The following is a 16921-nucleotide window of genomic DNA, read 5'->3' as shown; positions in this document are numbered from 1 at the left end:
TGCAGGTGCCAAACGTATGCAGTTCTGCCAGATTTTTCTCTCTGTTTTAGGTTATACCACGAATCAATCAAGGCACCTTTTCCATTCATTGAACTGAATGACATAAAAAGAAGTTTATCTTGTGTGATACCATATTTTACAATTACAAGAGAAAAATTGGTTATTGTTTTCCAAATTGAGCCTTCAATATTCCTTTTTTCCAAGTATGGAAAACAATTATATCAAATTAAAGTGCAAGCATGCATGCACAGAATACCCATTATGTCACAGGATACCCATTTAGAAGGTGAAACACTGTCATGTAAATCAAGAGAAGTAAAGACAAAATTTCTTAGTCTTTATTTGACAAGAATTGCTCAGGAAAACCAAGGATAAAAAAACACAATGTCTTGCGAATACAAAACAACTATTATTCCAAGACACTTTTTCAAAAATTATATCAGGGACAAGGTTAAAGTAAATTTGACATTTCATTGTGATTACTTGACTTGAGAAAGCCTCTACTTTTTGTTAAAGGTCCTGTCCTCTTTTTGAATGGTCATGAAAAGGGCTCTGCTTTTTAACCAAACTACAAAATATATGCACTTCCTCTTTATATTAATGTCAAGATAAGACATTTAACTTCAATGAACACAGTTTGGAATAATAATATGTGATTTACAGCCTATTGCAGAGTTGTTTTTTACATGTGCCAGATCATACTGACAGCTTTACAGATGCCGATATCAGAATAGTTGAAGTAGCAGAGCCCAATAAACTGTAAAATTGACACAGCCAGCCAGAGACCCTTTGCAATTTTTGGCATTGTTGAACCATGAATGTAGTCAGTCAGGACTTGGCCAACACCCCTGTGAAGCAAATACAGAGTTCAATAAGAAAATAATGATTAATCTAAGCCTAGTATGGAGTTAATGAGTAGATGAACCTAAAAATGCTACTGGAATTTTGCTGAAACTTTGTTGCTACTTACTATGAAAAATTTCTACAGTACTTATCGCCATCACGATTAAACAAAAAATCCTAATTTTTTAACCAGTTACCACAAATATCATTATCGCCGTCACCTCGTCATTCACATCACTAACCTTAACGTTACAAAACTCAACCTACCAGTGGTTATGCAGGGGAATGACAGCAGCTAGTGCCCAGTCTACAGCAGCTGAAGGGTAGATTACTCCCGCAGGAATAAGAGTCAGTAAGGCAACACTGACATAGCGCTCAAACTTCCAGTGACTGGATGGCTGTGATGGCGCAATTTCTGACAAGAAAAAAACATCATGTCCTCTGATTAAAAATTAACTTTTTCTGTAAAGATTCAGCCTAGGTAGCCAACCAACATTTCTTTGATTCAGTTTACACATAAGGAAAGATCCAGAGCCAGATCCAGATCTTCAGACAGGGGGACCCCCCCCCCCCGGGGCTCCTCCCCCGGGGCTCCTCCCCTGGGTCCACCACTGAGTTCTATCCATAATGGTCATTTAGAGGTTGTATATGAGACTGGGTCTAAGATGTGTTCTGATGTTATGTCATATTCTCCCTATTTTTCACAACCAACCACGAGACAATTTGTACGGAGAAACTTGAAGTTTGTCAGTTGTCACGTAGAGGTTAATTTTCTAGTCATTTCTTCGTTATTTATTTTGAAGTTTCAATAATTTTCTGAAACAATGGCACCTCATATTCTGTCCAACCTTATTCTACCCACCAGTTGGTCTGTATATGTGTACTATTTTGGCTTTTGCTAAAACTATCCTAGATGAACAATATTGCACTATTCATTAATCATTGTTGTTTATGTCCCTTTGATAAGTTCTGTTTTCTTGGGAACTATATTTTGTGACACAAAGTAAGCGTTCAGTTAAAACTCCAAAACCACCACTTACCTAGTTCAGTCTTGCGATTAGCTGAAGAATGGACTGCTTTTGAAAGCACCACTGCAACAAATGAAACAATCATCACATTTAATTTATCAATTTGTTAAGCTCACTCTTTTGGTAACGTAACTTAGCTTACCTATTTCTTTTGAACTGGAGTTTCTCACTAAATCTACCAGATTGAGTTTTAGCGATTAAATGTGCAAGTCCTTATGTTTTATGATCAGAGTAGACATTTTACCTCTAAGACGTCTACTTAAAAATAAAATTAGAAGATATCAAAAAGCTTAAAATTTGTAATCCAGTGTAAAAAACTCACCACTGTGAATTCTTGGCGAGCACGAAATAGTCGAAGCCGTAAAAACTGGTCGTCCAAGTGAGCTTGCTGCTTATAGGCAAACAGAATAGCTAGTTAGAAATACAACGCAAGATTTCATAACAACTAACATGAGGAATCTCACCTAAGCGACCACTGTTTCGAATGCACAACCGAGAATAAAATATGGCAGCCATTTTGTTATGATAGTCGTTCCAGCTCTCCTGTTACATAACACGCTCGGCTTCGTGCGGTTTTGCACGAATCAAAGTTCCTACAGACTTCTGGGTAATGCAAAAAGTTCTCATTTTGCCTTATTTTCATAAAGAAAACAGGAGAAAAAGGAATAAATTTATCTGGTATTTATTTCATTTCACACAATATGTGTCATTTACAAAAGAAGTGCGAAACGACATTCTGAACTTTTTCTCCACTCGACCTCCCCAATCCCATCATTCAGTGCGGCAGATTTACAATATGGCGGCTCTTCTTAGGTGGGTAAATGTTTTCATCAGCAATATTTACACCTTTTATCTATGTTTTGGGCTAAAACTCGTTTAATTTTCACAGAAACTCTGCCAGACTGTCTTCAGTTTTAAGCAAAGGATGCCTTCGACCGTCATGCTTGTTATTACGAAGGTAATGTCAGTCTGTGATGTCGCGCACGTAGGGTCAGATTGCAGAATTGTTAATAATTTTAAGATCCTACATCTTGCTTATTTGCCCTATTTTCTCTTTTAGCACACCTATTGCTACTTCTTCGTTGGTTCGCAAAGAAGAAGACTTTTGGTCTAAAAATTCCCGCCTTAAAAGACCCATGTCTCCGCATCTAACTATCTACAGGTGAGGTTAGCTGAGCTGGAATTAGAACAAAGCTGTTTAATTAATATGAAGGGAAATATCTTTGGAGGCGAATACACACAGAGGTTTGAGTGATGTAAATAAAAAAAAGCAGAGAAAGAGAGAAATGCTGGTTATAATACCTTTGTAACACCTTGTTTACCCCCCTTCCACCATCAATATTTCCAAGCATGCCCATCCCCCCCCCCCGGGCGTTTGTCACTTTCTCATAAAAAAGCCACAAATGCCTCACGATGGGGCAGGCAGATCATACGAAAACCCCACTGAGGGGCTTTAAGAAAGTGTGCAAATACCCCACCCTGGGATACCAAAATTGCATTTTTCAGGAAGTAGGCTGTCCTTATGCCATATGTGTAGGAAATCGGTGGCAGATCCAGGAATTTTGACTGTTAAAGAAGGCCTGTTAGGGTAAACATGACCTTGAAACAGCAAGATAAGACAAAGGAAATGACGCAAATGAGACAAAAGGTGATGTTACATGAGATGATTGGCCACAACAATTTATAAAGCAACACCGCATTGCAACATTGTTTCAAATGGTTACAACATTGTTCCAACATTGCAGCGCTGTGTTATGCTAAAAATTGTCATTGTGAATCGTTCCATGCAACATAACCTAAAGATGGGTTGAAAGCTCAAACACTTTACTAACTTACCGACAGGGACATAGCTTCCTCCTCACCTTGCAAAACAATGGGTTTTGTAATTCAGACTTGGGGCATATGTAACCTCCATCCTTAGATGATCCTTTTAAACTGATTTTTAACGACCAGCTCAAACTTTTAGGTGGTAATCATTTCACTTTGCTGTTTCAAAGCAGGTACTTCATCACTTAAAAAGAGGGTCTGAACTCTTAAGGATGTTTTGAGTTTGGTCTGGATCCCCTCGCTGTGGATCAGCCCAGAGAACAACCTTACACTTCATTGCTACATACTGGTACACATCACAGGTGTATTAACATAGTTTTAAAATAAGCTATGTGTTTTTGCAGTCCACAGTTGACCTCTATGCTGTCCATTACTCACCGTGGAACAGGAGTGGCAATGACAGCAGGTACTTGTAGATTCTGTTTCATTGTAAGACTTAATGTATAACTTGTGAAGCTATCATTCCAACAAAGTAAAGTTAGGCTGTGTTATATTTTTCTTCATCAAGAACACATCAGTAGACACAACTCAAACCATTAGTATTCAGGGACCAGTTCCTCAAAGGCCAGTTTGTGTTTAACCATGCTTAGGGTTTTATTTCTCAAACATTGTTGTGGCTGTCATTTTGTGTGAACATAACTCTTGTTTTGACCTTTAAGTTCAACTTCCATTCTCACATACTTCCTTTTTTCTGGTCTTTTCAGTTACAGCTTCCTTTGCTCTTTGTGCACTTGTTTTGCCAGAGAATTTTGAGTTTTATTTAAACTGGGTAAAGGCACTGGAAATTCCATCGTGGATCCTTTTCAGCGGAAAGACTGTACTGGCATGGCCTCTGTGCTACCATGCATTTAATGGCATCAGACATTTGGTATGAGTTAATTTTTCCTTACTGTTTATCATGAAAGGTGTTCTGCTCACACATAATTCTGAGGCAATTCATTGGAAAGAGTTTCAAAACATACCCTAGATTGAATGGCATGAGTTTTTCAGAACTGAGCAACTTTAAAGCACAAACAGCCTTCCTTTCCTGTTTGTATGGAATAATAAATTAGCGGAGGCAAGCTAATTAAAGGTTGGGCATCTGTAAGCAAAGTTTTTCTCTTTTTTACTTGAATAGTGTTTACTGAATCCTATGTTTTCCTTTACCACAGGCTTGGGATCTTGGTTATGGTTTTGACATGGGTGTCCTGTACAAGAGTGGTTGGCTGGTGTTCTTTGGATCCATTGGAACTGCTGCAGCTCTGGTCTACTTCTTAAGTTAAACATCCTAACAGGAACACTTTATGTTTTGACTTAAATTTTATGTTAAAACGAGACTCTTTGTATTAATAGAAATGTTAGGTTGTCTTTTGTCTAACAACTGCTGTTTTGCAGCACATTTACACACGTAGTTTTGTTGCCATGAAAACCAGGCAAAATAGGGGCTTAACCCTTTAACTAAAAACCAGAATTTAAATCCCTTTCTTTTCTGTGAATCTATGCATGATTTTTAGAACTACAAAGAAGAATTGATTCAATTACCAAGAGAATTAATTTGTCTTCTGATCTAGTCATTCATTCTCTTTACTTCCTAAAGTTCATTAACCATGAATAGCATGGGAAGAATTCTGATCCTGATCAATGTTGGGGGTACAGTTATTATTTCAAACACCATTTAATATGATGCAAAGAATAGCTGCCCCCCTACCCCCGGGAACAATTTTCGATTTTTTCCTGCATGGAGGGGGCAGCTGTTGAAAGGTTAATTTTTTTAAACTGTTGTAGACCTCATGAATGCTGTAAATTGGCAAAAGCAGTTCGTGTTGTCGGTGGTATGGATCCTAGAGTTTCTTTTTGTGAACTGTTGTAGTTACCTGTACTGTATTAAGTGAAGAAATAAATAAATAAGGCGAGGAAGAGAGAAAAATCTCTTTTGTTGTTATTTAGTTGTAACCTTTGTACAACACACCTCCCCTTCAATCCAGCTTGAAGGAGCAAGTGTTCGGGAATATTTACCAGAGCTTGTTCTCACTCCAGGACTGTATCTTTCAATTCCACTTGAGAAAGAGCTAGAAAGGTTGATCTCAAAAACTTTGCATCTTTACCGTATAAACCTTGTATTTCTTCCTTTTTGGGGGGTGGGGGGTGGGGGGGTTGCGGGTGTCCTCTTTAACGTCGCATTTCGTAAGAAAACAGGATAGTCGAAGATGTTATTTTACCATTGCTATGCAACCGTGTCGGCGTGCGTTTGAATTATTTGGGCGTGCCTTCTACCGCGTATCGCTTATTCATTTGTAGGGTTTCTTTTGAGTATAGAACGTCATATTTGGATATTATGTACAAGCAATTTAACTGCGATACCCTGAATAACATCCTTCGTTTTTACCGACATTTGCAGTTAACGAGTAGAACGCAAACGTTCAAATATCATTGTATTTTCACACTGAAGAAGTCATGTCCAAGTTGTACGTAAATCAAGGCGAGATTGAAAATGAAATTGGCTTTGTAGATGAAGAGCAAGACCTATCATTTCCAGGAAGTGATAAAGCGATTTGCGAACCGAAAAAAGACGACGAAACGGAGAGTTCTGAACAAGCAAGCTCCATTCGTGATGAAAAACGGAGAGAAGAAGCGAAGAGATTCCAAGATGAAGAGGTCAACTTCATGATGGTTTCCACTGAAAAAATTAACTTTGGAAAAGTTTTTAGATCTAGCCACTGCACTCAACAAACGTTCATTCCTAGACCTTCTTCAACAAGAATTTCTTTAAGCGATTTTTCAATTCCCAAGTTTACGATGCGACTAACAGCAAATCAAGGTAATCCGAAGCAACTGAGTGCATTGCTGGCTGCTAAACAGAAGAAAAGGAGAGTTCTAAGACCTAAACTTGAATACTGTGTACCGAGTAAAGCTACAGTTGCTGAAAGTGAACAAAATCAATATAACCATTTAAATGGTCAATGAGTAAAAGAATTAGGATATATAAACCACAGGATGGTGGGGGGATGGTTTTTTTAATACTTTGATGAATTCTCCCTCCTACTTCTTGAGAAACGAATGGAAACAGAAAGGAGGATTTAACTTTTACCCTGTAACATTTGGCATAAACAATCGAGTTAAAAAAAAACTCTGACAAGTAAAGCAACGGAGGGAAAGCTCTCCCACAAAAAGAAAAAATAACAAAAAAAAAAAAAAAAACAGTAATGAGAAAGTAACGTTGATGTCTTTTGGCATGTAATCACTTCTTGAAAAGACTGTTGATTTGGTTCATGTAACAGGTTAGTGAGCGGAAAGACTTATAAATAATCACGATCAACTCAGCTTGATTGTTTAAGAGAGTAATGTGTTTCCAGCAAATACTTGATATTTAGTGGAAAAATCTAGAGTGGATGAAACAAGTTTCAGCCCGTGTATTTCACTTTTCATGGAAGTAAAATTATTTGAGAGCAGATTATATTACTTGTTACTAGCGAGAAAGAAACTGGTAATAAAAGCTGAAGAGACCGTTTACTTTTCGTTTATTGGTGCTTGACAGTTATAATTGATTCAAGGCTATTTCCTCACTCCCCAGTTCAAACTCGATGCATAACGACTCATCCACAAAATCTATCTATATTTATACACTTCATTGCCATTAAACCACACCACAATTCCGAAAATATTTTTGAGGCCGTGATCACTAAACTATTCTGCAGAACAATTCCGGTGGTGCATTTCAGTTAGAATTCCGAGCCCCGTCACTTTTCAGAATCCGACCATGTGTTTAACATATCTACATATATACAAGACGTCAGTGGTCTTTTCGTGTGGTGCAAATGGAATGATGGGGTGGGAGGCTAGGCCTACATAAATACTATATAATAACAGATCCCTGTCTAGGGCTCTTTCGCTGTCAATATTCTGAATACTAAAGACCAACTACAGGAATATCCCATTATTAAAACCTAAAAGAATATTAAAATGCATAACGTACTAAGACTAGATACTTACAAACTTAACAAATAATTACAGACCTTTACCTAAAACTTTTTTATATCAGAAATTTGCTTAATCTCGATTGGGATATTGTTATACAACTTTACACCTCGAAAAGGAAATGATCGTAGCCTTTCCGATTGGTAGATCTAATTCGCCACTGCGTCTAGTGTTTCTGTCGTGAATCTTCGAACGCTGCATAAATTTTCCAGTAAGATAGCTGGGTATCAGGTCGTGAATACAGTTATGAACTATAACTAGATCATTTAAAAGCAGTCTATCATTCACGCTAAGCCACATCAAAAATTTCAGGCTTTCAGTGATGTGGTCGTGGTGTTAAACCTACACAATTCTGCATGCGAAATTTTGGATGAGCTGGGGCTGTCAGCCAAAATGTCAGCCTTAGACAGTTTTCGAGCCTCCAAGGCCAGGCCATGTATAACTGTACTATGTCAAGCTTCGGTTCCCCGGTGGTGTGGCCTACCTCATTACACACATTATTCATATAATGGCTGGGTGGGTTGAAGTAAGCTTATAAACAAATGGACCCCGGATAGCGGCTGCGAATGGCGCCCTTGTATACTGACGTCCAAGCTTACTGGTAATATGTTAATACATACTGAGAAGTGAACATGTCTGTTGTACTCTAATCTGCGACATTTCATTTCATTCTTCCATCCATGCATGAAGTTCAGTTTCTTTAGGGCCAATAGACCTGTCCGTGATATAAAGGTACGGAAAAGGTCGATTGTATCATCATATAACCTCCTCACGTTTCCTTCAACTGATGCATCAAAAAATCATTCAAATCTGCTCGATGTGCGTTCTCAAACGCTTCGGCGAGTTTTTCTTTAATTGCCTGCTCACATTGCTTGCAATCTAAGGTACACCTGTTGATAGTTAACCAGTTTTCCAACATCATGCTCGCTTGAACACGAAGTAGGCTTGACTCTTCAAAACGACCAAGGTCGGAGTTCCTGAACCCAAGATCAAGCGCAACTAGTCTCCAGCTAAGACTTAACCTCGATGAAAGGTCATCAACAAGATTCGTGAGAGGGAAACTGGATTTCATATCTGGTTCACCTGTTTCATCGACTGAAAGTTGTTCCTCTTTGGAAGTCTGCTGAGGATTGTCATCACTATTCGAAACTTGCATTGGACTTGATAAGAGTTCAGGCTCTGTACCTCCACTGTTTGTACATTGAGCGAACTGCGTGGTGTCAGGAGTAGGATACTGCTCGCACGGCTTGGGAATTTCCGTTTCTTGCAGAGGCAACTTTTGGGCGCAATGATCGCAGTTCCTACAGGCATCTAAGAAACAACGAGACTGAGGTTCGGGCACGATCTGTTCTGTTGAACCACGCTGTGATTCTTCACAAGAAAGTCTGCCAACGGATCCAGTGTAACATGACTCTTCAGCTGAGCGTGCGTAGCTGTGTTCAGACGGAGCACTTGTGGTTCGTACTCTGCTTGTAAACGGTTGTCTTAATGTTGCACTTCCATACGAAGAAGCACGAGCGGTTCTCGGCAAGTCCCGGTATACTCCGAAAGAGCCTTGTCTCGACGAGTCAAATCTGCGCTGTGGTATTTCCCTTGCACTGTTCACACTATTCTCTGATCCCATCAAGCCGGAACTCCCCTCAGATGCATTACTACCCCCTCTACTCCTCGAACACACATCCCAGTTTTCAGAAGCTTCGCTAGTTCCGCGTCTTCGCGACCTTACAAAGGGGCTTCCTTCAGAGGCACTGCTTTCCCCTCTTGTTCTATATCCTGAGGTGTCCTGCTCAGATATTTCCATGTTCCTAAGCCATCTTCCCACCACATCGGCAGCTTGGTATTGGTTCATTCGTTCCAGTGCTTCGATTAAGAGTATGGCCGTTACCTCGGTGTGAACAGCGCAACGGGAGAGATAGTGATCTGTTTCACTATTGGGAATCACACTGGTAAAACCTATAAAACGAATAGAAAGTAAGTAAGGACTATGAGGTTCTCTGTATCTCTCTATCTTGTATGGCTGAGCACAGATGATAGGGCACACTGACTGGTTTGCTGATTGAAAGGTCGAGAGTTCAACCTTTAACCGCCCCTTGAGTGGCTCGTAGGACCATGTATAAAAGGCGGTCGGAACGTAGAAATACAACGTCCTCACTTAGTACTTGGTGGTTAATGCAATGACGGCACTTTCTGTTAGATCTGCGTAGTAATGTCGTCACTAAAGTTGCTTGTCAGGAATAGAGACCTTAAGCAGCGAGACGACGACAGCAGTGAAAATATCACTAAAAACTGAATTTACGTCCTTTCAAACTTTAAAGCGTCTATTTGGAACGGCTCAATTCGTCAAATGTAGGAGACTTTTCCTGGAGTTGAATTCTTGAGGGCTTTATCCATGTTCAAATAAAGAAGGGAAAATTTGTCGTAGTATGACCACGTCCTCCATAAAACGTCGCATTGGGAGGTTTCACGTCGTGGTCGTGCAGTGGACATCAAAGAAATGTATTAAAAAGCGTGATGCACGTGCAGAGCTGTTGTTTTGCTCAGAAAACCAATTTTTCTTTGACGTTCTTGTTGTTGTCGTCGTCGTCGTTGCTTAAGGTCCCTAAAGATCTGACGTGTACGAAATAAAAATAATGCTGAGCCAATTAGAGTTCTTCTGAGAACTATTTAATACACGTATCATGGTGGTACCTAACAAGCTCATGGGATCTAAGGTTTGACACTGTTGTAGTTGTACACTCATCTTAGCCTGCGTTCATAGGGATATGAAAAAAAAAAACGGGGTACACGAGGGGAGAGTGAGCCCTTCCCTCGCGTGTCTCCCTCGTGCGCCCATATTTTTTTAAAGAGCCTGATAAGCTTCCGTCCTACGATATGAGAGGAACTGGACGCTTGGCTAAGCTTGAGGTTAAAAGGTTCAACTGTATTATAGACAAAAACTGACACATTGACGGCAGGACTATTAAAATGTGACTATTGTTCAAGTCTCAGTACCTGAAGGTGCCGTGTCTTCATTTTCCACTGGAACTGAACCGAATGGCAGTTGCTCTTTCAATGAACTTAAATTTGATTTTCTGTCGTCATCCAGGAGTCTAGCAAGTTCCCTTCGGTCCTTAAGAGTCATGTGAGTGATGTGGTCGGGGGCATAAACAAATCTCCTTATTCCACAGTATTCGACGTCCACAGCTAGTTCATTCACACCACAGCTTTCAAGGACAATTCTGGCGTTCGGTCCATTTTTCCTTAGTGCACCATGCACCTCTTCTAAAGGGTACCCTTCGAATCGTTTGCAGCGGAACATTTTAATGCTCAGAGCTTTGCGCGCAAATTCGATTCCTCCAGCAACTTCGAGAAGTAGCTCTTCTATTAGCTCTTGTACGAATATCAATGCATCGTAGCAACGCTCTTCGCATCCTTTTGGCGCCCAAACACAGATATTAACAGCTTTAAGACTTGATGACAGCGTGGCAAGAATCTCCACTACGTCATCTGCAATTTTGATTCCTCCATACCAAACTGGACTTTTGTGCCCAAACCGCTTCAGCAAACGAATTTGAAACTTTGGGAAGAAGCCAAAAGGCAGAGCGTCCATTTTGTTTTGGCATTCCAAAATTCGACCAACAACACAAAGGTCTAGGCCAGGGATCCCAATCTGCGGCCAGACATCATCAAGGTTTGAGCGATCCTGTTCCAAATGACTTGGAAAGAGGTAGTTCTCACAGATGAGCTTTTCTTCATCCCAAGGTATACACACCTCAAAACGCACCAACAATTCAACGAGCTGGTCGAGAGGACATTCCCGAAAGGTTCTCTCAAGTTCTTGTTTCCCCACCATTCCGCTGAGTCTGTCAAAACGCAGCGTTCGAGGGAAGTTTGCTGGCGCCAGAGCGATGCCAAAAATGTGGGACGTCAGCCAGTTCACGTCTAGTACAACTTTGTCTCGCAGCTCAGGTGAATTGTCATTCACAATCTGTTATAAGATGACATTTAGGTCACGAGACGTCCTTAATAAAACGATTGGAATATAATTGTCGGCAACAAATCTTTTCTAGCAAGAGAGTTCAGGAAGAAGGAGGCTGATTTCGATGGTCTTACCCCAGGAGGACCGGATACCAAAAGGAAGGGAAGTAAAGTTCCGTCTCGGGGAAGCTAGGGAGTTCCCATATGACAGAGACGGGATTGATCTTCAGAAATTGTCCCAATCTAGGCGTGCTTCAGGCTTTATTTGACCCCTAAAGGAGACTATACCCCAACACACTATGATAGTTTACTTACAGATATTTCTTAAAGTACATCCCTAAGCAATTCCTTTATGGTAAATATATTGGCTTTCCATCCTGATAGCGTTAACTTAAGTGGAACCAAAATCTGTAAATTTTTATACCTCTAGTCGAGATGACGAGCATCCCTATCACCTTCATATGGGATTCCCCACGCCTCCCCCGAGAGGGGATGTGTGCATCGCAGAAAAAAAAGCCTTACGTAACCTACACACATACGTGTTTCAAAAATATGTTCGAAGGGAACTTATAAGAGTGGTAATACACTACTGACAACAAGAGACACATATAGGGTTTGGAATATCCGGAAAACTATAAACAGAACAGGTATTTTGGACTGGATTTCAAAACTGTATGAACAACAGATAACGAGTCACTGAATTAAATCCGCTACTTTTCATCTTCAAGCGATGAGTCGGGCAAGATGGCGCTAACTCAAAATTATAATACATTCATGTGTGCTGAACCAAGTTTTCTTTTACCTCTGCACTTTCATTAAGATAGAAGGCCACATTTCTAACTCCGTCTTCGTCAGCTGTTTTGTTGATTTCCTTTACTTCTTTAACAAACTGTTCCCAGGATACCACAGGAAATGAGGACTTCTTCTTTGCCAGCGCACGAATGCGAGGCAACAGCTTTGCACACAAACGAGGCACCCGGTCAGAGTTCTAACAGATAAAAAAAACACACACACACGTTCTTTGCTTAACACATGCCATACGAACAAAAAGAACACCACAATAAAATTAATCAGACATTTAATGAAGGAAAGGTAGTTTTGCCCTTAAGTCAGAAGAATAAACATACACTGACCGACAGTTTTCATGTTCATATTTCTTTTGTCTCATCAATGTTTTTTTCATGGGCTGTTGGCTGTCAATGAAATGTGTGTGTTTGCGTGCGTATGGAAGCGTGATCGTGCAAATGAGGGAGCGGAGAGGTGACCAGAGCATTTCTTTCATCTGGGTATAATTTTTATCGCATACCTTGATTATCTTATCACGAAGTTCTCTGAGGCATCCCCGCAGCGCGTCAAAATCCATGTTGTTAGGGTCTGTACAGTTAACCACCATCACTTTGGGATAAAAATTCATGTAAGCTTGGAAGCTTTCCAAAAACATTCGAAAATAGGCGTCCGCTCTGACGCGTGGATCTCCTTCTATCGTATCAGGGTGAGTAGCGACAAGAACAACTTCAGGGCGATAACGAAGAATGCCGTGTTTCGTCTCCCTCGCCTTCAACATCCCTAGATGATGAAACAAGTCATTCTCGACTTCGTCGTCTGATTTACTCAGATCAAACAGGACCAGAGATATGGCTGTCCTTTTGCCAATGAAATACTCATTACTTGTGAATGCCCATGAATGTCCTGCCATGTCCATTTTACGAAACTCGCCTGCCCCAGGCACTTCTATGATGCCCACTTCAATCCCAGCAGTCCTCGAGGCCATGTCCTGACTGGTGTCTGGATGCTCGCGTCTACGCCTGCGCTGAAAAGCGTTCAACTGCAGGTTTCGTATTAGTGTTGTTTTACCAGCATTAACAGGACCACAGACATTTAAAGTCACGTAAGAAGGCGGGTCTGAGCCATCTTTGAGCAAAGAGCAAAGGACTTTGTGGCTCTAGAAAAGCAATTTAGCTTGGTTGGGTCAAAAGCTTTACCCATCTGGATAGGTGAGGGTTAGGAAGGATAAATTAGAAAAAACTGAATGGCAAAAGAAAGGCAAGGAGAGTGCAGGGCTGTCAACCCCCCACGACTTCAAATATTGAGAATTGATGGGGAAGGGATGATAGATGACGTCATAATGCACGACACATGATGTCATTTGTGAAAAAAAAACGCGTGGAAAAGATGTTGTTGGAATCGTAACATTTGACCTAATTGGTTTACTTCCTACCAATCACAATAATGCTTAAATTACAACGGCATACCAGAGTTTGCGAGGAAACGTTCGATGTTCACAGTAAGGTAGCTCAAACAACGCAAAATATTTGAAATTTCATTGTCAGAAAGTCAAATCTACAAGAAATGGCAAACTTCGGCGATTATCCTGGAGATTTCAGACTCTAATCCGGAGACTGGGAGAAACGGTTCAAAACCTGGAGTCTCCCAAATTAACCGCGAGAGCTGACAGCCCTCAGAGTACATATATAGAGTAGTTTGAGGGTAGGTAATGAAGGAGTCACATGATCTATTAAGCTGCACAACGAGGCATTTAATAAAGAGTGTACTACTTGAAAGGACTTCCTTTTAGCAGACAAGGGGAGGGAGTACCCGGAAAGCAAAGCCAGTGATTTCAACTTGCAGTGAGTTATCTCCCTATGGGTTATTCCTTGAGAAATTCATTTGCTAGTGCGCCCCATGGTGAATTAGCCCCGTGTGAGTGTGGGGCTTACTCACTGATATTCCCTAGAAAGAGGTACAGAATAATGGGCCAGAAACGAAGAGAGCATGAATATACCTTTAAAAGCTTCACAATGGTCAGATGTTTGTTCATTTCTGCCCATTTCTCAGCATCCCACACCTGTTAACAAAGGTTAAAAAAGTGATTGGAACGTTAAAGTTCATCACCCATGTCCTTATATTATATTTAACAGACAGGTGCATGGCAGAATATCACAGTTCCTACCTCATTTCCTGGTGTGAACATCACAGTTCCTACCTCATTTCCTAGTGTGAACATCACAGTTCCTACCTCATTTCCTAGTGTGAACATCACAGTTCCTGCCTCATTTCCTGGTGTGAACATCACAGTTCCTGCCTCATTTCCTAGTGTGAACATCACAGTTCCTACCTCATTTCCTAGTGTGAACATAAACAGTTCCTGTCTCATTTCCTAGTGTGAACATCACAGTTCCTACCTCATTTCCTAGTGTGAACATCACAGTTCCTACCTCATTTCCTGGTGTGAACATCACAGTTCCTACCTCATTTCCTAGTGTGAACATCACAGTTCCTACCTCATTTCCTAGTGTGAACATCACAGTTCCTGCCTCATTTCCTAGTGTGAACATCACAGTTCCTACCTCATTTCCTAGTGTGAACATCACAGTTCCTACCTCATTTCCTAGTGTGAACATCACAGTTCCTACCTCATTTCCTAGTGTGAACATCACAGTTCCTACCTCATTTCCTAGTGTGAACATCACAGTTCCTACCTCATTTCCTAGTGTGAACATCACAGTTCCTACCTCATTTCCTAGTGTGAACATAAACAGTTCCTGTCTCATTTCCTAGTGTGAACATCACAGTTCCTACCTCATTTCCTAGTGTGAACATCACAGTTCCTACCTCATTTCCTGGTGTGAACATCACACTTCCTACCTCATTTCCTGGTGTGAACATCACAGTTCCTACCTCATTTCCTAGTGTGAACATCACAGTTCCTGCCTCATTTCCTAGTGTGAACGTCACAGTTCCTACCTCATTTCCTAGTGTGAACATCACAGTTCCTGCCTCATTTCCTGGTGTGAACATCACAGTTCCTGCCTCATTTCCTAGTGTGAACATCACAGTTCCTACCTCATTTCCTAGTGTGAACATCACAGTTCCTACCTCATTTCCTGGTGTGAACATCACAGTTCCTACCTCATTTCCTAGTGTGAACATCACAGTTCCTACCTCATTTCCTGGTGTGAACATCACAGTTCCTACCTCATTTCCTAGTGTGAACGTCACAGTTCCTACCTCATTTCCTAGTGTGAACATCACAGTTCCTACCTCATTTCCTAGTGTGAACATAAACAGTTCCTGTCTCATTTCCTAGTGTGAACGTCACAGTTCCTACCTCATTTCCTAGTGTGAACATAAACAGTTCCTGTCTCATTTCCTAGTGTGAACGTCACAGTTCCTACCTCATTTCCTAGTGTGAACATCACAGTTCCTGCCTCATTTCCTAGTGTGAACATCACAGTTCCTGCCTCATTTCCTAGTGTGAACATCACAGTTCCTACCTCATTTCCTAGTGTGAACGTCACAGTTCCTACCTCATTTCCTAGTGTGAACATCACAGTTCCTACCTCATTTCCTAGTGTGAACATAAACAGTTCCTACCTCATTTCCTAGTGTGAACGTCACAGTTCCTACCTCATTTCCTAGTGTGAACATCACAGTTCCTACCTCATTTCCTGGTGTGAACGTCACAGTTCCTACCTCATTTCCTAGTGTGAACATCACAGTTCCTACCTCATTTCCTAGTGTGAACATCACAGTTCCTACCTCATTTCCTAGTGTGAACATAAACAGTTCCTGTCTCATTTCCTAGTGTGAACATCACAGTTCCTACCTCATTTCCTAGTGTGAACATCACAGTTCCTGCCTCATTTCCTAGTGTGAACATCACAGTTCCTGCCTCATTTCCTAGTGTGAACATCACAGTTCCTACCTCATTTCCTAGTGTGAACGTCACAGTTCCTACCTCATTTCCTAGTGTGAACATCACAGTTCCTACCTCATTTCCTAGTGTGAACATAAACAGTTCCTACCTCATTTCCTAGTGTGAACGTCACAGTTCCTACCTCATTTCCTAGTGTGAACATCACAGTTCCTACCTCATTTCCTGGTGTGAACATCACAGTTCCTACCTCATTTCCTAGTGTGAACGTCACAGTTCCTACCTCATTTCCTAGTGTGAACATCACAGTTCCTACCTCATTTCCTAGTGTGAACATAAACAGTTCCTGTCTCATTTCCTAGTGTGAACGTCACAGTTCCTACCTCATTTCCTAGTGTGAACATAAACAGTTCCTGTCTCATTTCCTAGTGTGAACGTCACAGTTCCTACCTCATTTCCTAGTGTGAACATCACAGTTCCTGCCTCATTTCCTAGTGTGAACATCACAGTTCCTGCCTCATTTCCTAGTGTGAACATCACAGTTCCTACCTCATTTCCTAGTGTGAACGTCACAGTTCCTACCTCATTTCCTAGTGTGAACATCACAGTTCCTACCTCATTTCCTGGTGTGAACGTCACAGTTCCTACCTCATTTCCT

General features: G+C 40.9%; 3 protein-coding genes across 5 annotated transcripts in view; 1 reads left to right on the top strand and 2 right to left on the bottom strand.

The window, feature by feature from the left end:
• Nucleotides 1–316: 316 nt before the first annotated feature.
• LOC140950073 (succinate dehydrogenase [ubiquinone] cytochrome b small subunit, mitochondrial-like) lies at nucleotides 317–2489 on the bottom strand. Of its 2 annotated transcripts, XM_073399239.1 has the most exons (5): nucleotides 2336–2487; nucleotides 2194–2259; nucleotides 1884–1934; nucleotides 1111–1258; nucleotides 317–848 (listed from the first exon to the last, which is right to left on the bottom strand). In XM_073399239.1, the coding sequence occupies exons 1-5, from the start codon at nucleotides 2385–2387 to the stop codon at nucleotides 683–685; spliced, it is 483 nt and encodes a 160-aa protein (XP_073255340.1). In that variant the 5' UTR covers nucleotides 2388–2487; the 3' UTR covers nucleotides 317–682. The 2 variants fall into 2 exon arrangements, with proteins under 2 accessions (XP_073255340.1, XP_073255341.1); XM_073399240.1 differs by lacking the exon at nucleotides 1884–1934 and having other exon boundaries at nucleotides 2336–2489.
• A 148-nt stretch (nucleotides 2490–2637) lies between these two features.
• On the top strand, nucleotides 2638–5503 carry LOC140950044 (succinate dehydrogenase cytochrome b560 subunit, mitochondrial-like). The gene is made up of 6 exons (XM_073399209.1): nucleotides 2638–2684; nucleotides 2761–2829; nucleotides 2932–3033; nucleotides 4043–4104; nucleotides 4403–4566; nucleotides 4850–5503. Exons 1-6 carry the CDS (start codon nucleotides 2668–2670, stop codon nucleotides 4958–4960), a joined length of 525 nt encoding a protein of 174 aa, XP_073255310.1. The 5' UTR covers nucleotides 2638–2667; the 3' UTR covers nucleotides 4961–5503.
• Nucleotides 5504–7178: 1675 nt separating this feature from the next.
• LOC140950446 (uncharacterized) overlaps nucleotides 7179–16921 on the bottom strand; it is a 21852-nt gene continuing 12109 nt past the window's right edge. For both annotated transcript variants that reach the window (XM_073399676.1, XM_073399675.1), the window contains 5 exons: nucleotides 14392–14454; nucleotides 12916–13551; nucleotides 12412–12597; nucleotides 10644–11619; nucleotides 7179–9605 (listed from right to left, as the gene is read on the bottom strand). In XM_073399676.1, coding sequence (XP_073255777.1) covers nucleotides 8422–9605; nucleotides 10644–11619; nucleotides 12412–12597; nucleotides 12916–13551; nucleotides 14392–14454 — 3045 coding nt within the window. In that variant the 3' untranslated portion in view covers nucleotides 7179–8421. The remainder of the gene's footprint in view (nucleotides 9606–10643; nucleotides 11620–12411; nucleotides 12598–12915; nucleotides 13552–14391; nucleotides 14455–16921) is intronic.

This window comes from Porites lutea, chromosome 10 (assembly GCF_958299795.1).
Source record: "Porites lutea chromosome 10, jaPorLute2.1, whole genome shotgun sequence".
Lineage (NCBI taxonomy): Eukaryota > Metazoa > Cnidaria > Anthozoa > Scleractinia > Poritidae > Porites > Porites lutea.
Note: the sequence above shows the minus strand (reverse complement) of the source record. Positions and strands in the feature narration are given on the sequence as shown.